A 19,280-nucleotide genomic window follows, 5' to 3' on the forward strand; every position below is an offset into this window, starting at 1 on the left:
GAAAACAGAAAAAGAGAACCAGTGTAAAATAAAACCCAAAATGTGGTGGAAATTCATCAAGTTAATACATAAAGACATGAATAGACAGGGGACCTTGTGTATGTTATGACTTGCCATGTAAATCAGCTGTTAAATACAGACAGCGGAAGTGCCAGTTTTTAACAGTAAGTTGTTTCTAACAGTAAGTTGGGTCACAGGATATGACAATAAAGTTTTGCTCAATTTTGTCATTTTTACAATACACAGCAACGCGTTACTTTGCTTAAACTGGTTCAGATCTCTTGCATTTGTTTTTTAATTAATTTATAATTTTATATTGATCTGTGCGACCACACACATTGTCATCAGTCCAGGAACTTGCTGCACTGATAGTGTGAGAGCTTTGCTTTGTTTGAATGCAGTTATCTGTTGTCACTGTTACAGCAAATGAAATGGTGCACTGGGTTCTCAGACAGCATTTGCTTCTTATTTGTGTTATGTTTGCTAGCAGGAAACAAGTCATAGGTGTTTATTTGACTCTAATTTACAGTTATACCATACAGTGAAATACGGTTGTGAACCCACAATGAAACTACAGCAACTCATGACTAATTGCAGTCATGTGTCTCGCTTGTTTTCACTGAATAAAAGTTCAACTAAATCCGATTATTTAGCAGTTTTTCTACCTGAATGGCCCATTTTCCAGATTAGAAAAATTAAATAATAGCCTCTTGACTATTTCCCATGAAAGCCCATAAACAAAGTTTCAGCTGAAGTGTTACTTTATGTGAAACTTGTTGTGAAATTCATGAGACAAAAGAACTCTTGTCATTCTGTGAACTGCAACATGATGACCTGGATAAGTTCTCTTCACTGGGCATGATACAAATTTTAATTAATGTCCAGTTTGTATCACACCCACTTTGCGGTCTGTTTTTGTTTTCCTACTTTAACAGTTGCACTCATAACCCCCTTCACCCCCTCTCACTTCCCTTTGACCACTTCCACAGTCTCTTTCCAAAGAAAACAGAGCTACAAAAACACTCCATTAATCACCGAAAAAGAGCTGCTAATGAATTCATGGAACATCTGAAGTTACTGCAAAAAACATATGTGATAACAGCTTGAAATTGTATTGCACACAGTGATGGGAGATCTCTGATCAAACAATACATTGAAAAAAAAGATAGAAAAGTTCACCCGCTGATCATTTAAACGCCCACTTAATGCTATTCCCAGACCCCTGCCCAAGTAGGTGAATGGGGGTATGCTGCATTCATGCCTCTCACCCAAATGTAGAACAATGAACCGGATACTTTCCCTATAAAACACCTAACATTTGTCCACCTTTAACAAGATATAAAGGGTGCAAGGGTGCAGCAACAAGTTCAGCTAAATAAAGAGCTCCTGTGCTTCGGTCAGGAAAAGGAAAAAACAAACAACACATCAGCAGTGTGTTAAAATTTGTATCATGCCCTTTCTTTATGGGAAAAAAAGATATGATGAAAGCATTGCGTTATGGGGAATATATTGAAATTATTAAGGAACAAACTGAACATTTCTTGATCTGACTGGAGGAGATTTTTCAATACAATCAAATGAAGACAAGATGATGAGACCTCAATTTCACAGTCAGGCCTCCTCCAAATCTGTGGATGTAGGCTGCAGACACATGTAGAGAACCCCCCCCATCAGTGTTTGTACAACACTTCATCGCAATCTTTTTAATAGCCGAGATACTTTTCTCGGCCATCGCAAAGTACAACTGTGGGAGTCAAAGAATAAATTTTTTCCAGTAAAACATGTCAACCGATGAAAACTTAAAAAAATAAACTACATCCCTGCTGTGTTGGACACGGCAGTAACCCCAAGGGCAAAACAATCTGGGATTTCATCCATGACAGAGTTATGGCAACTTCAGCCACATAATTGCAATGAAGTTAGACGAAGTGCAGCATGGATTAAAGAAGATCAGAGCACCAGCCGGCGTGCATTTACAATCTGCTCAAGGCAGCAAACACGGGAGTCTGATGTTACATATTTTGACTGAACTTACAACAAAGTTCACCGTACAGAGCAGCCTACAGAAGCACCACAACTGCAGAGAAAGGGGGTTACTACCGCAGACATGCATCTGAACAACAAAACAACCCCATCAATTATGCCACTGTGGTGGCAGCTTTTTTCCCAGGCCCTGCTGGTACAAGAACATTCTGTACACCCCTCACCTCCTGCCAGGGAGGTAAACAATAGGGTGAGCTGGTTTTCACTGTTATCTGAGGGTGGAGGGCTCTGGATTAGAAATCCAGTTCTGAATCAGATGTTAGTAGGCTTTGTGAGCTTTCACTGAACCATCATAATGAAGCAGGAGATGATCACAAGTCCAGGTCTTGACTGCTTTAAACCCAGTTTTTTTGTTCCCAATCAGTAAGCAGAGAAGAAACACAAACAACAATTTGAATGACGTTTTTTCTGCTTCTGCCACTGAGATGTGAGCCTCTCACGCCGACGACACAAACCTTCAGATGCGTTCACAGACAACAACACAAAAGATGTTTTAAAAAGGTATACGTAACTTGATTATTGATCGTTCTTACTGATGCACAACACATGAATTACTCAACAAGGATAACAAGCTATTTTAGCAACGTAGCAGATCCTCATGAAATGTTTCCCGAAAGTCACATTAGTCTGAAACAGCCTGGAGATAATTGTTCTCCGAGAACAGCCAAAACCAAAACATTGATCTTACTGGTAAATGTTGATGTGCCTAAATTTATTCAATCAATGAGCTCCACAGCTGCACCTCCTTTATTCAAACCAGTGACACTCACTTTGCTGTATATTTTGTGTTTTTCACGACTGGATTTGCTTTCACTAACAAATACACAGAAAACTTCCAGTTTTTAAAATTAAGTCGGCTTGTTCATTTTTTTTCCAACACTTCTTATGTTCCCAGCCAGAGGGCGAGAATCAATAAGCACATTTTTAACATGGTAGTTTTTATTTCCTAACTTTACATTCCTCAACACTTACTAAAAGTGCTCATAACTAATTACTTTGTGTTTCTCACAAGCTCTAAGAATTGTAGTTACGTAATAGAATATGTAACGCAACACAAATTAAAGTGGTTAGAAGAAGAAATCATATTTCTGCATATTTATTGTACAATAGTTCTGGCAAGAGCAGCTTATAAAGAACGTTTTTCACAGTCTATTTCTGCCATTTCCCTAAGAAATCCCTCGTTACTTGAATTTGACTTGTGTTTGTGGTGTCGTGCTCCGCACATGTTTTACATTACAGATGACAAACTCATTGCTGGTGTCCGTGTGCCAACCCTGTAAGCATTTTGTCTAAAAATAGCTGCAGATGGTCCTGTTTTACCTCCTTCCCCGCAGAGATGCGCTGTGGTCACTTTTGTAACATCAGTAAATTCTTTGGCTGCTTCTCCACTGACTGTCTTTGATCTGCTACACTCTGCTGAGCTCAGGGAAAGATGGATATTCATGTAATCTTGTAATTTCATCTGCGTCGCCCTCATTTGGTTCCTCTCAAAGCTACAGCCGTCACTTCATTATCAGTATGTGGGGGGATGTTTTTGGCCCCTCACTCAAATTGGTTTGAGAATCAGTAATACGTAGGTTTCTGCCAACAAACAAAAGACAATTCAGGCGCAAATGCTGTCTGAAAACCAACTATACCAGTGGATGTTCTTAATAAGATGAAGATTCCTGGAAATCAGTCATACTGTGAGCAGAGGAGCACAACAGGTGGTTGTTGTAGCGCACTTAGTTCTGAGGCATATTAGCCAGCATGATGCTTCAAAACATCCTCCAAACAGTCAGAGTTCTTTTTTTTTAAGCATTCCACGGCTTCATGACTGAGCTGTGCTATTTTTGTGTAATGATTGCCTATTAAGGAACCAATATATACACAATTGTTAGCTAAAGTAAGCAAGAAAACACCCAAGAGACATGACAAATTAATAACCAAACAGACAATATGTTGCCAAGAAAACAGGATATATACAGTGGAAAGATGACAAAAAGCAGGAAATAATTAATAAACACTTTACTGGTCATCTATCTATCTATATATCTATATATCTATCTATCTATCTATCTATCTATCTATCTATCTATCTATCTATCTATCTATCTATCTATCTATCTATCTATCTATCTATCTATCTATCTATCTATCTATCCATCTATCCATCTATCTATCTATCTAGGGAATTTGAGAAAACAAACTGTGTTCCACTGACAGTCTATATCACATCTACTTGAGACGTGAGAACGTTGAACAGCTCATAAATAACTCAAGAGCACCATCCTGTGTTAGCATATAGTTTGTGCACAAGCACAAGCACACAGAATATAGACTGTGGTTGAGGAAAATCCACCAAACAAAGAAAAGTCAGCTCAAATTTTCCCATAAAAAAGGGAACAACTCATTAATAATAACATTTCATCATTTGAAATACACAGCATTCAGCCCACCCACTACCCGACCGACGGATTGACGGTATAGAAATGGATGGATGGATGGAAATACACAACATACTTCATGACCGATGTTTGTATTTATATTTAACAATATTTGGAGCAGCTTTAGCTCAGGGGACAGTCAGAAGGCCGTTGCCTATAACAGTTTATAACAGATTAAGATGTGTTGTGTGAGTTTTATGTGTGAATTGGTGAATGTGTCTTGTAGTGTACTTTGAGTGATCAACGAGACTAGAAAATCCCTTCATTGGTACTGTCCATTTACAGTATTTCATGTTTTGCCTCATCAGCTTTATCTATTTTGATTGCCTCCTAAATCCTCTTTGTCAAAAAGAGAAGCGTTAAGTTAACTTGTCCAGAGGTGGCGCTGACTCCTCTGGGCTTCGAGGCATCTGGGATGGATCATCTCACAGAGAGTCCAACATATGCTACAAACCTTTTTCATCGACGTCATTGCGTTTTTGGGGTTTTTTGGGGCTGGGGGGGGGGTTGCACTCTGCACACATGCCTACAGAACCCTCCTCTTCTGTACGGATACTGGGTTGGATCTGTTTCTAATAAAGACTGTGTGGAGAATTTTGTGACGGAAAGAATGGGACAATGAGGACCCCATACTGTAGCACAGCTGAAGAAGAGTTTGCGGAACGGCACAAAATAAGACCTGAAACACCTCATCACCTGGTACCTTCAGTGTCAGACTGTTCTAAGTGCTGTGAGAACGAATGTTTCCATTCCATTCCAAAAGCTTTGCTGTCCTAACTTTGTTTGGAATGTGTTGCTGCAGGCCTGAGAGGCTTTGATGGACGGATAAAAAATCAACAATCTAATATCTTGGGTTCAAACAGTCTGAAGTTAGATAAAAGTAATCAAATTAAATCAAAGTAGGTTAAAGAAATCCTGCAATCCAAACTTTTTAAATTTGCAATGAACAGCAGTACCTGAAATCTGTCAGTTTAGTTCTACAAAATGCATTTTTCTCTTTGGGTTCCATATTGGATTGTATGGTGCAAAACACACACATTTTGGGAGATCACTTATAGTTTCTGCATTGTTGTAACATTTCTGAAAACATTCAAAAATATATAGATGAAAAATTATATATGTGTTTCATGAAACGGTTTGTACAAACAGAACACAGAGAACCCCATAACGTACTATCTCTCAAACATTAATGGCTAATGCCAAAACTATGAATGATTTTTTTCATTCACGAACAAGGTAAACACAGAGTATGACTTTCTGGTGTAAAAGGATGGCATTTATTAACAAAGATTACTTATATGTGAAGCGTAGCACCTTGAGCAGTTACAAGGGACACATGTGAGTATCTGATGGCAAAAAGAAGTGGACAGGCTTGATTTGAATATTCAGAGGGGTGGTAGTTCTCCAAACATTTGGATGAACAACGCCAGCAGCCACTTGAGAGCTGTGATTTAAAACCAAAGTCATCAGCTGCAGCCCCTTAGTCATTTATCTCCTCCTCTATCCTCCCAGGGCTCATCCTTATTCTTCTTCTTCTTTTTCCTGGCTCTTAACACTGTTCATTTCCTTTGTGTTCTTCCAACTTTAAACACTGTGTTGTTCTGTATGTTTGCCACTTGCAGCCAAATGACCAGACTGACTGGAAAAAAAGATCATTTTTGGTTGTTTGTTTGTTTTCTTAGCGAGGACTACCCTCTTCAGGTAGATATTGGAGTTTGGTGCAGCAGCTGTAGTTCTGCAAATGTCCATGAGAGGACATCAGCGAGTCTGTAGCGTCCATCCACACCCTGTTGACAACAGGTCAGAACAGAGTGACCTCAGTGCAGATTCAACACAATGAATTATTGTGACACAACAGGTTTGATTTTCAGTGGTGGTTTTGGATTAATGGAGTAAAATGCATATTGATCATCGCAAAAACAGGTGCCCACTTTCTCAAAATATCTGACCATGCTCATTGTAGTTTCTTTATCAATGTAGAAAAATCACAAGTGAATGGCATAATGTTGATTATATTTCATGGAATCTCTAGTATCCAACTGAGTGTATTTATGTTGGCATTTGTAAGCCACTTGTTTAAAACACTGAAATACAAGTGACTGTGAAAACTTGATTTCTTCTCTAATTAGAGTGCACAGCACAGTCTACTCCAGCTCCTAAGATGATATGAAAAGAACCTATGAACATGTATCAAGCATAGATAACCAGGGCAATAAACTGTGTAAGAGTGGGGAAAAAAACAACTGATTGTCTCATATTCATTTTGTGTAAACATGTTTCATTTACAGAGCACAGGTCATATTTGGGCCTGAAACTGATCATCCCCTTTCCTTGCGTTTGTTTTAATTACTTTACTGCATGGCTGTTATAGGCTAATGTTTAAATAGTGAAACTTATTCCGTAAAAGTAAAAGCATGAGCTCGAGATGCACACCAGCTTTTAGTAAATTCACCTAACGATAAATTCCCTGTAGTCTCAGAGGATAGTGACTAATGTGCCACAGGCCGCTGTTTGTCTCAGAGGGGGTTGCAGGAGTTTCCTTGTAACCGGAATTAGCTGTGAAGTGCGACCTTGAGGTGTGAACGGAATGCGAAAGCTCCGGCTTGCTCCAAGAAAAAAAAAGTCTCTCATACTTTGCGCCTCGTTTGCAAGTGAATATCTTAACAAATAAATCGGGTTGAACGTGCGGAGCGTGGTTGCAAACAGCTGAATTCTCACAGTAAAGGTTTTTACATTCAGTCGAGTTTTAAATGCGTGGGCGATTCTGGGTTTATTTTAGTGGAATGAAACTCAACAAAGAATAAACTAAATCACATATCATCACTTTGTTATAGTCTGACGACAGTTAATTGTCTCTAGAAAGTGAATTCGTGTAAAAAATGAAAAAATAAAAGCATTTTATGATCAAATGTATCTGTGCGTAAAAACGTGCAGGCCTCATGTCTTGCATCTGTGGACGTGTATATTGGTTTATTGCCCGATTTGTGCAACTGATAGGTCGTGGTGATAATTTATTCATGGAAGGGTGAACTCCTGCCCAGGATAGGCCCACTGTCAGGCGATGACGCGCTACAGGACAGGCGCAAGGGACAGCTGGGCCGGCAGCACCGGTCACTCTCATTTGAATGCAAATCCACAAGAGTTGAGGAGCTGGCTGACATCAGACAGGCCTCAGTATACATTTAGCCTCTTGTCAGCAGAGGCACATCATGTGAGACTGGAACCAAATCGGAACTACGTCGCCTTTTACTTTGGGAACCCATTTGGACTATCAACAGCTCAGGGATCGGTTTTAACAGTTGCAGGGTCGAAATGTCGCCTTGAGAGAGGCTACATCAACCCTTTGCTGTTGTAACATTTCAAAACTTTTCTACAAAACATGTATGTGGGATACCTACTGGATAAAGAAAGCGGCATGTATCACCAAGGGCCAGTGAGAAGATCAAGCATCAATCTGCCTCCACAGAACTTTGTTTCCACACCACAGTACCCCGACTTTAGTGGATACCATCATGTGCCAAACATGGAAACGCACACACAGTCTACAGGCAGTTGGGGGCCTTCATATGGCGCACCAAGAGAAGACTGGGGTGCATATAGTTTAGGACCCCCTAATACTATTCCTACCCCCATGAACAACTCATCTCCTGGACAAGTTCCTTATTGTTCATCTGAGTACAGTCATATGCATCCACCTGGATCTGCGGTCCTACAGCCTCCACCGGACAACGTTACTGTTGCACAACTTTCCCCTGAGAGAGAAAGACGCAATTCATACCAGTGGATGAGTAAAACTGCTCAGTCCTCTTCCACAGGTGAGATCATCATCTCCAACTCTAAATCATATTATTCGAGGAACTGAGGGAGAGGCCTTGTTTTTTGGCCCGTGTGGTACCGAGTGGGAATTTTACGCGCACGTTTACACCAAGTGTTTCTGAATTTGTTAAACAAACAAACAAAAAAGCGTAGAATTTTCTGTTGGAATAAAATTCACAAGAAATCGTCAGAAACGGGAAAAGCTAAAGGAATGTCTGGTACTATGAAAGTTATTTTGTGAGTTGCACGTTAAGACAAACATCGACTTAAAGTGTTGTCGAAATTAAGATTTATTTTGGTCTTTATAGGAAGAATACACTTTTTTTTAAAGCATTAGTGTATGAAGAATCACTGTCAAATGTGAAAGAATCTCATGATAAATTCTGGTGAAGCTGGAGCCTGCAGCTTATCATACAGTGTTTTCTCCTGTGGTGGAAATCAAAAAATAAAAGGGGGGTGTGAGGAATCGGCGCCATGCGCAGTTGTGATGTTAATGTCATCATTCCTGGAGACTTGAGGTCGACTTCCCTGTTACGTTGTTTGGTTTTTAGTGTCATCCGTCATATCCAGGCTGCGGCTTTTGCTTTCAACACCTCCTCACTTTGATATGCGCCAGCTTCTCTTCCTTTCCGAAAGTTAAATTGCCGGAAAGAGTGACGTTTTTCACAGCCAATAACTCAAAAAGTGGAGTACTACAAACTGCGGGTTTTAACAGTGGTGTTTCTGTAAAATGTAATATACACATTGTTTAGTCTTTTGTGGTTTTTTTTATTTCTTTTTTTGCCTTGACTGGAACACATCTACTGATTTGAACCTATCGATTGGAATAGTAATTTGACGCATTAAGACTAAACAACAGTAAAACTACAGTGACACGCATATTTGCTCAGAAGTCTTGTGAGTTTCTTCATAACTGGTCAGACAGCGATCTGACTCGTGTCTGTTTGAAATTCACTTACTGCAACCGCCATCAAAGCGAGATCAAAAAGCGCGATTTGCGTATCTGTGGAGAAGTCAGAGAGATGTGGATTTCAGACGCTGCCAATAAAGATGTAGCGCTCAGATAGGCCGGTCCTGGCATGCAGCCTGCTCCCAGGAAGTCTTCCAGTTCAACCACCTGGCTGTTACATGAGCCCAGAAAAAATAAAGTTTTGTATCTTAGGCAATGCGTTTTTCTTCCCTTCACAGGTAAAACGAGAACGAAGGAGAAATACAGGGTAGTGTACACGGACCATCAGAGACTGGAGCTGGAGAAGGAGTTTCATTTCAACAGATACATCACCATCAGGAGGAAATCTGAACTGGCTGTCAACCTCGGTCTGTCAGAAAGACAGGTACGACGAAATCCCCATTTATTTATCTATGTATTTATCCTCTTTATTAATTTCCATTCGCAACAAAAATAGGCAACGAATTAATACGCAAAGTAGATCAGTGGATGAAGTCTATTGGCTGAATATTAATAGCTGCATGCTAATTTACAGGCATCCGTCCTTATATTCAGATTCAGGAATACTTTATTAATCCCAAAGGGAAAATTATTTTTCTAATTTCATCTGTCAGGGTCATCCTGCCTCATGCAAACAAACAAATAACAAACATTCATTTTAATGTATCTTAGCGAGGAATGTGCTTTACTTCTGGACATCATTCGGAACAAATATTGCCTGTAATTATTCTTATGCGTTATTCACGATGTTTGCTTCAGTGGATTTTGAAGCATGGGCGAATATCATTGAACAATTTACTTACTGATATCTAAAAAAAATAAGGACACTGTATTTAGGTAAATCCGCACAGTATGAAACTTGGCACATTTAAACAAAGCTACATTTATTTTTTTCTACTGTTCTAATCTCACATCCATCTGTTTATTATATTTCATTTTATGGTACTTTATTTACTGACAGAATGAACAGTCTTGTTATTTACTTCTTATTGCTGATAAAGCTATTAATTTATTCCATTTTATCAAAAGCTAAACACTCAATTTATGGGGAATAAACCTGGATGTTTATATCGTAGATTATGTTTATTAATGGAAGCTGCCAAACTAGCCATCTAATTGCCTTTTTTGTGCCTTTCCAGGTGAAGATATGGTTTCAAAACCGCAGGGCTAAGGAGAGGAAGTTGATCAAGAAGAAGATGGGTCAGTCTGACGGCAGCAGCGGGTCTGTGCACAGTGACCCGGGCTCGGTGAGCCCTCTGCCGGTGCCGGGGTCCCTCAGTCCCACAGACATGCACGGCTCTCTGTACCCTCCTCAGGGAATGAACACCTTGCCATCTATCAGGAATATACAGCAAGTGACTGTGACTCAGTAGAACAGTTCACCCTGTGCACCATCTCTCATAACTGAGCACTCCGACACGCTTACGGGACACTTGAATGGCAGCAGAGGATCTGAACTAACAAAGCTGCGGGGAAGAAAAAAAAAAAGAATTAAAAGATTTATAGCAACGAAATGCTGGAGGCTCTTCAAATATTGCTTTTTATAGAATAGTTCTAATAATGTGGAGATTGCAAAAGGAAAAAAAATCGTGTTTCAGACTTAAAAGCTTTAAATTGTTTGTGAGTTTATAAGATATAAATATCCTGTTTTGTATGTGATAAAAAAAAGTGTATGTGTTTGTGGACGAATTAGACAAATAAGGGTCATTTCATTGAAATTTTGAAGTGGACAGTGTGCGGCACAATCTCACTGAACTGACAAATCATTTCTGCGTGTTTTCCGCACAGTTTTGTGCACAAAGAGCAGCTGTTAATGACACGGGTAGAAAGGTCGTCTAATGGCAACTTTACAAATGTAAATAAAGTGCTTTTTTTGTAGCATATTTGTCATTTTTCTTTTATTCTGAATGTTGGTGTTTCTTTGAAATTGCACTTTGAGCGTCTAAAATTGGATAAACTAACAGGCTTTAGGCGAAATATGTAGTCTAAGCGTCCTATTTGTCAGCAAGGCTGAGACCCATCTCAGACAAGCCATGATAATGGTTGCAAGTCTGGAAGTCCAAGACTTTCATATTTGAGCATGTCAAGGTAACTTATTTATATTCAAGATTGTGGGTTTTTCGAGTTAAAATGCGTTCAAATACCCCTTAAAAAATCAGCTCATATGCGTATACCTCAACGGAAAAAAAAAGGTTTGGGTTCGGAACGTTAGACTACTGCTTCCCCAAGTTGGAGATATGTGTGAAACGAACTCATCGTTTCATACATGAAGTTTTTAGTTTAAGGACTTTTAAAGGATTTTACAAGTCTGCACGTGCTCAACATCTTGCAGAAACCATGATTTTCTGTTTTAATGCCACATGCAACACATGTGATTATCTGTTCATGAACTGCACTTTATTTAAAAATTATGTGTCTACAAATTAAAAGATAAGTTGTAAGCTAAATATTTCTAGATTCTCTACACACGAATTCATGTTAAATCTGGATCCTTTAGAGCGTGTTAAAAAGACTAAGTCGCCGCTACGTGGCTTGAGTCCACGTGACTTTGACCTATAAACATGTCTGAACTGGAGCCGTGGGCACATTTATTTCAATATCTGTCATGTCTGATGTTTGACGGTCAACATTTTCAGCTTGTCTCCATATGAACGCAGATGGCCGACAATCGCCCCTTCAACTCTGGGTTCGCGCGCGCTCCCTCGCGAGTCAGCGCGCAGCCCCGTAGGAGACGTCATGAGCGTCTTACTACCCAACATGGCGGACTTTGATACCATTTATGAGTTAGAAGACGAAGAGGATGAGCACGTAGTGAGCGAGGAGCACCTGCCCAGATACTGTCCGGAGCCCGTGGTTATGCGCGGGGCCGGGCACATCACAGTGTAAGCAGAGCCGTGCTCGTCGCTTCTGTTTGTCCGGCTGTGGCTTTGTTATCCTTAGCCTGCTTAGCTGATGCTAGCCTGCTAGCTAATGCAAATCACAACGAAAACAATTAGCCATCTGTTTAGTCGAGGGGATAGTTGGTCTGACCACGATCGGGACGACTTTAAATAGTATGTTTGTGTATCCATGGCAACCGTATACTCGTAAATCAGCAGCCGATTTTCCCGTTAGTCGTGTTTACCAGCGATGGACCGTTAGCTATTGGTCCCATCACCGAGCAGACAAGTCCATCCACACCATTTTAATATTTTTAACCGACATTAGTCGGTTATTTCCGCAGCGTCACCGCCTTTATATCAGTCTAATATTTCATGACTCCATCTTATACTGTGCGTTCATCATTGTTTACATGGGGGACGCCAGGAGGTTGTTGCACTTTATCAGGGTGATCAGTAGAGCCCAAACATGGTCAGACCCCCAGCATGTCACTGCTGTCAGCTGCAGTGATTGTTTCGTTATGTTTGGCCTGTAACAGCCCTAACTTCCCTTCATCTTCATCTTGAGCCTCATTCTCAGCCCCCGCTGGCAACTTTCCTCAACTTGGCAGGACGAGGCTAGACCTGATCACAGTCATACTTATCATCGTCAACATGGGTGTTGCTGGTATTAGACGAACTTTTTAAATATAGAAATTAGCAAAAGACAATAGATAAACACACTGCTGCCGGTTCTTTTGTTAAACTTGAACATTTTAAACACTTGTAGTCCTGAGGTAAAGAGGATGGATTATAGTTGGCTTTTTAATGTGGCAGTTTGGTTTAAAATGGATCATTATCTGTAGCTTTCAGTGAAACATTAGAAAGTGGAGACAATCTAGCTGATTTGTTCTTGTTATGTTGTTACTTGGACTCTTTTCAGCCTTACTCTGTTTTCATCGAAAACTGCAATGGTTTTTACATTCAAAAGTTATTTATAGTATCGTCATCTATGAAATCGTGTATACATTTTATCAATTCAACCGTCCTCTTGGAATACGTTTGAAAGACTCTAATTACCTCTTGCTTTGGGTAAATTATGACGTCAATGTAAAGATAATGTGCTGTCATGTAATCACAGAGAGCTCCTGTCGAGTCTGTGGTGGCCCGTCCACATCTAATGAGGAAAAGACAGTGAATTACAGGGAAATATTTCAGGAGTCTTGTCTGATTCAATGTTTATCTTCTCATGATGTCAGTAAGACGGAACAAAAAATGTCTGCTAAACTATCGAGCATCAGGCTTATTTTGTTCTCATCGTTGTCATAGTTACAGGAGATTTTTTTTTTACTCTTTAGTTTTAAAGACAATTTTATCACCTCATTAAAAAAAGAAAATGTCTTTTTTTTCCCCCTCAGGTTTGGACTCAGCAACAGATTTGACACAGAATTTCCTTCTGTTCTCACGGGAAAGGTACAGTTGCTTCTTAGCTTTTCTTGCGCTTCAGTCTTGCGAGCTGCTGTCTGTTCAAATCCAAGTGGGAAGAATTAGGCAATTAAAGCCGCAGTGATTCTTTTGTTCTGCCGGGCCTTTAACAGCCCTGACTTCCCCAAAGCGCCCCATTCAAACTTCCCAGAGTGGTTTTGATCTGATGGAGCTGCGTTATAAGTTACGCACCATACTGCATAGAAAAGAGCTTGAATGTGCCGCTGTCCAGCTCTGTAAATGAGTAAGCCGTCTATGGGGCGCAGTTGGCGTGGACCCCAGTGTTCTAGAGGGTCCAGCTCCAGGTGATAAAATAATGAAATGAGGACTCTGCCGTAGACAAGAAAGGAAAGCTTCCTGGGTCGGACGCAGAAACACAAAAAGGCTGCAGGGGTAAGAGCAGGCAGAGGGAAGTGTGGGGCAATAAAAAGTACCTTCAGTATTGTGACCCAGAGTGACATGTGATGGATGAGGTCACAATTATGATGATTGAAGGGTGCAGATCAGGCCCTGCTGGGCTTTATTCTGAGGTCTTTGGCTGTTTGCAAAGAGACCTTTGCATCCTGTCATAAAAGATTACGACCCCTGTTTTATGGCGTACAGACTCAGAGAGGAATGAGCATCCATTCAAGTTGTTTGGCCACCGCTGCCACAGGCATTGAGCTTATCTCTCCTTTGAGTCCCTCCTTGCCTTGAACAGTCTAGAGCTCAGTTAGCAAGTCAGGGGCATAGAATTTAGAGATCCCATCTCTGGACGACATCTGCAAATATCTACCTTTTGGTTTTTTAAAGCTCTTTGATCTTTCTGTGCGTGTTTCCTTACAACAGAAACACTTGCACTGTCTCACTCCCTCTTAGCTGTTTGGCTTTTGGTACAGTCCCCCCCCCCCCCATCATCTGCACAGCATCTCTTGAAACTGTTTAGCTATACACGCTGTCTCTCTCTTTGTTTTTCTTTCTAAGGTAGCACCAGAGGAATTCAAAACCAGCATCAGCAGGGTTAATGCTTGTTTGAAGAAGAACTTGCCTGTGAATGTGAAGTGGCTTCTCTGCGGCTGCCTGTGTTGTTGCTGTACAGTAGGCTGCAGTCTCTGGCCTGTTATCTGCCTCAACAAGAGAGTAAGTCTGAGACCTCCCGCGACACGACTTGGACAGTTTAACTCTCCCTTACATCAGCGCTGATTACTCAGGGGCTGTTATAGCAATTCAGCTGCATTTGTCTAAGTGCGGAGGGTAATAACAACTCGTGTTTAAGTTTGTGACTCTGTGTAGAAATGATGCATTGCACTGCTCCTCTCTTTCCCAGCTCAAGGGTGTGTCATTTAAAGGTTGTGTTACCACTTAGTATTACTGACAACAAAGTGGAAATTACTGGCTGGTAAATTGGGAGTTCAGTCCATAAATCCTAAAACGGTGGCCGTTTACTGTTACCTGTTAGACTGTTTAATTGAGTAATGAGGTTTCACCGCTTGTATTAATGCCGACGCATTTTGCTTTTTCTCCCAAAAGACAAGACGGTCCATTCAGAAGCTGTTAGAGTGGGAAAATAACCGGTTATACCACAAGGTAAGAAAGATGCCAAACAGCACATTAGCTCCTGTGTGAAAGTACTTAATTGTCTGTGTCAGTGTGCAGTGGGAGTCGAGCATCATCATGATGGATAATGATCATTAATCTGCTCTGTAAACGCTAACCTGCCACATAAGCCCCTCAAAGCTGTTTGAGATAGATCTAGTGCGCGAGGTCCAAGAGGACCGTGAGGTCAGCAGTAAAGGGCCGTGTTAATTTTGTTTTGTCTCGCAGCAACAAATTACTGCTAGTAGCCGTACAAAGATAGAAAGGAAGCTCTTCAGGGTGTCTGGCCACAGTTTGACCTTAGTGAGACCAGACAGCCCTGCTTCCAAACTCCCCTGATGCTGAAGTGGAGAGTTCAGACAGATTCTCCTTTCTTTGTGTGTGTGTGTGTGTGTCCGAGAGTAAAAGAAATGTTCATTCTTTGTGTTTGGGCCCTTTTCTTCTCTCCACAGCTGGGGTTGCACTGGAAACTCAGTAAAAGAAAATGTGAAAGCAGTAACATGATGGAATATGTGAGTGGACCGCCACAACAAAACAGAGATAAATGACACTTTTGTTTTTAATCATTTCTCTGAAAACCAAGGGAAAAGTTTTAAAAAGCAACAATAATACTTTATCACAAATGATAAAGAAACTGTACACATTCCCACATCAAGGAACCTACATTTTGGTGCTTAGAAAACATCACTACAGCAGCCAATTATAATATATATACATATATATGTATATATAATATGCTATATGCAGATTTACAGTATTGTCCAAGTCTTGAAACACCTTTTAAATTTCTTATATATTGCCAGGAAAACTGGAAAAAGGTGCAGCTGTTTCTGTGCAAACACAAAGAAAAGTTTTCCCAGTTCCAACAAAGTCCAGATTTGTTCTGCTCATCTTTATTCTCCAACACAGCCTGAACCCTCTTACACAAGCTTCCTTCTCATTTCTTTAAGTAGTCTTCAGGAATAATTCTCCAGGCTTCTTGAAGGACATCCCAAAGCTCTTCTTTGGATGTTTTCTGCCTTTTGTTCCGTTCTCTGTCAGATGATCCCACACTGCTTCAGTAATGTTGAGGTCCGGGCTCTGGGGAGGATTCATCCCTCCATAAGACCTGTTGCCACTGATTTTCCGTCCACTTCTTGTTTAATTTGGCATAGCTCAGCCTTTTCTCCCTGTTTCCCTTCCTTAATGGCTTCTTGACAGCCACCCTTCATTGAGACCATTTTAATGAGGCTTCAGTGAGCAGCAGATGGATCAATTGAAGGTCCAGATGCATCTCTCAGGTCTTTGCTCTTTCTTAAGGACATCACTTTCAGATACTGCTCATGTTTTAAGGCCTCTCACCTCTTTTTTTTCTTCCTTTTGGAATCACCTTGTTGGTGCTAGAATACAGTTTTATGTCTGTCAAACTGTTTTTGCGACAGGCTGCAATAACAAACTGCCTAAAGATACAATTTAGACTTGGTTGTGTTGTCGACCCGACACTGGTTGCCCCAGGTGCCTTTTTATGCTTCAATGATTCATAGGTCAGTGTAAAGTGGCTTTTAAATCTTCTGAAAATGGTCAGATACAAGAATCTGGACTGAAAATGAGTGAAAAATATACGAAGAAAATTTCCTCAGAAAGCCTCGAGAACTGTTGCACTTTGAACGATTACAAGAAGGTCTGCCTCCTTGGAAACCAAATGTAAAGAAGAAGAAGAAGGGACGGATCAAAACTTAAGCACAGTGCTGCACATATGTCACTGTTTTATCGGTACCACTTTTGCAGAGAATTTCTCATTTACTACTACTATTTTTCTATAAAACTCGTTGACGAAGATCCTAATTCTTGCAAAAACAAAGATAGAATTAGTGCACATTACAGCTCCAGCTGAATGTTGGCTCAGCATAGAGAGTTTAGTTCACAACAGGTCAGCCAGCCCTTCAAAATGTGAAACATGTCTGCAGAAAAACACGAAATTCAGTCTCCTCTCAGTTAAAATCCTCCCGTAATGACTGGTGTCATTTGTTTGGATGTAATTTACACAGTAGGTTTAAACTTTCTGCAGTTGTCCTGAAAACATGTTTTTGTTTTCTCTCTCTACAGGTGATTCTTATAGAATTCTTACCTAAATATCCTATACTCCGACCGGACTGAGGAGGCTGTTATCAGACTGGATGTGGGGCCCTTGAATCTTATCCTTAGTGCCTTGTATATACAGTATGTTGGAATAAGGGTCTGCGCCGGTGTCTGCTACGACGACCCCGTTCATCTCCCAGTACTTTGTACATTAAAAGTTTGCAACAGTGTCACTTTGCTTTAGAGCAGATTTTGCACATTCACCCCCCCCCCCCCAAACAGAACCAGAAATGTCCTCCCTTTGTTGCACTTTGATGTGTTTTTGTTACGTGTTTGAAAAGCAAGTGAAACTCTAAAAGTGCATTTTACCCCAAAGAGCCACCAACCTGTTCCCCCACCTGTTTCTTATCAGTAATCCCTTGCAAAGAATGTGATGCCTCCACCTTCTGTAACTATCCTTGCCTTATGTTGGACTTATATTTAAGAAAAAAAAAAAAGAAAAACCAGATTCATCTACACGAGTCTGGGGAGGAGTCTGTAGGTGATCCAACGAGTCTTTAGATTCAGATGTCAGATGCTGTTTGTTGGGTTTTCCTCGCTTTGAATCTTTGCAGGTAGATGGGATGGCTGGACTTGCCTAATGCACCGTGTACGTCACCCTGTGTTCTGTCGTTACATTAACCCTTTGTACATGGATGCTAGTTAGTTACAAGAACCTGTAAATACCATGTTAGGATAAGCTGTACAGTGGTATACCATTGTTTACATAAAGTTACTTAGTTTTTTTTTTGCCAATATATTGCTGTACCATAGTTTTGATTAATGAAAGATGTCTACGTACCCTTCTAGTTTATATGGACCTGTTTACCTTGTAAGCCATATAGTGACAGTGTATCTGATGCCAGAGTTTAGACTGATTATTGCACTTGAGTCGGGATTTCAGAACGAAGCTCATCCTGACTATCGGTCCCCATGACAACAGCAGTGCATGTTACTGCGTAGTTTTTGCCAACGAAGAGGACACTCATTATCCTTTAAACACTAGACAGAAGGAAGATTTTGATTATTTCTTTCTTCTTTTTTTTTTAATAATCCAAACTTTGCATTCATTTTGTAGTTTTATACTTGCCCCCGTGCTGTGTTGGGTCCTGATGTGTTTGGAAGCACGTCCATCCGCAGTACGAGACATATTGAGCAGATGGCTCCTTTGTTTTAGTCGTCATCTCAGTTGATAAGTGTTATTTTCTTAAACCCGAGTCGAGATTTGCTGCATCGCGTTGTATCAGAGTGCCTCCGGAACAGTAAAGAACCACAGAGACGTGCAGGTTGAAATCAGTTCTCCTGTGTAAAGGAGACTTTAAATCCTTCTCCTCCCACTTATTGTTCCTGATAAAGTTCTTGTAAATGTTTATCACGATGATCTAACTCCTCTGGAGAGAGAAAATAAATGGTTGATTTTACATGTTCTTTGCTTCTGCTTAATTCGTCCACCTGAATCCAATCTTTTATCGAATGTCACTGGAAAAAAAGAGAACCCAAAATGCTCTGTGACCACAGCCGGCTGCCCGACGTCCAGCAGGCCGTGGCTGTTTGTCATGTTTAACAAGGTGCTGAATCGTTAACTTTAACAAGACGACCTGCAATTACTCGACACATTTGTAAAACTGAGGAATGCTGTTACCATAACCTGCCACTACTTCCTAATGTTACAGATCGGTGGTCAGAGAGTAGAAAATGCTACACCGTGTTTCTACTGTATGTCACCACAACCCACCCCCACCCACTGAAGTGGTGGGCTTCACTTCACTTCAGGGTGGTTGGGTTTTATGGTCCTTTGTGTTTTTCTTTTTCCTTCTCTTCATTCAGTCTTTGCCTGTCTGCTGAGGTGTTTGTCACCAACATTTTACGGCCGCAGCAGTTTAAACTCAAGCTGTCGCCACTTAGTTTTAAGTAATTTACTGAGGAATTATTAATTGCGATGCAGCGCATCACAGACTGTCTATGAAGTATTCAGCCTGGCAGCTTTTGGTTTTAACTTTGTTAGCTTTTAAACTCCCAAGTTAGAAAATG

At 40.6% G+C, this 19,280-nt stretch overlaps 2 protein-coding genes across 3 annotated transcripts; both read left to right on the top strand.

The window, feature by feature from the left end:
* The first annotated feature begins 7,848 nt into the window (after positions 1-7,848).
* On the top strand, positions 7,849-10,673 carry cdx4 (caudal type homeobox 4). Its single transcript, XM_072396412.1, has 3 exons — positions 7,849-8,284; positions 9,474-9,619; positions 10,374-10,673. Exons 1-3 carry the CDS (start codon positions 7,849-7,851, stop codon positions 10,605-10,607), a joined length of 816 nt encoding a protein of 271 aa, XP_072252513.1. The 3' UTR covers positions 10,608-10,673.
* A 1,287-nt stretch (positions 10,674-11,960) lies between these two features.
* Positions 11,961-18,670, top strand: chic1 (cysteine-rich hydrophobic domain 1). Of its 2 annotated transcripts, XM_072395511.1 has the most exons (6): positions 11,961-12,116; positions 13,511-13,565; positions 14,541-14,696; positions 15,087-15,143; positions 15,605-15,664; positions 17,238-18,670. In XM_072395511.1, the coding sequence occupies exons 1-6, from the start codon at positions 11,971-11,973 to the stop codon at positions 17,286-17,288; spliced, it is 525 nt and encodes a 174-aa protein (XP_072251612.1). In that variant the 5' UTR covers positions 11,961-11,970; the 3' UTR covers positions 17,289-18,670. The 2 variants fall into 2 exon arrangements, with proteins under 2 accessions (XP_072251612.1, XP_072251613.1); XM_072395512.1 differs by lacking the exon at positions 15,605-15,664.
* The last annotated feature ends 610 nt before the right edge of the window (positions 18,671-19,280 follow it).

Source organism: Leuresthes tenuis, unplaced genomic scaffold, assembly GCF_036924035.1.
Source record: "Leuresthes tenuis unplaced genomic scaffold, fLeuTen1.0.hap1 SCAF_11, whole genome shotgun sequence".
Classification (NCBI taxonomy): Eukaryota; Metazoa; Chordata; class Actinopteri; order Atheriniformes; family Atherinopsidae; genus Leuresthes; species Leuresthes tenuis.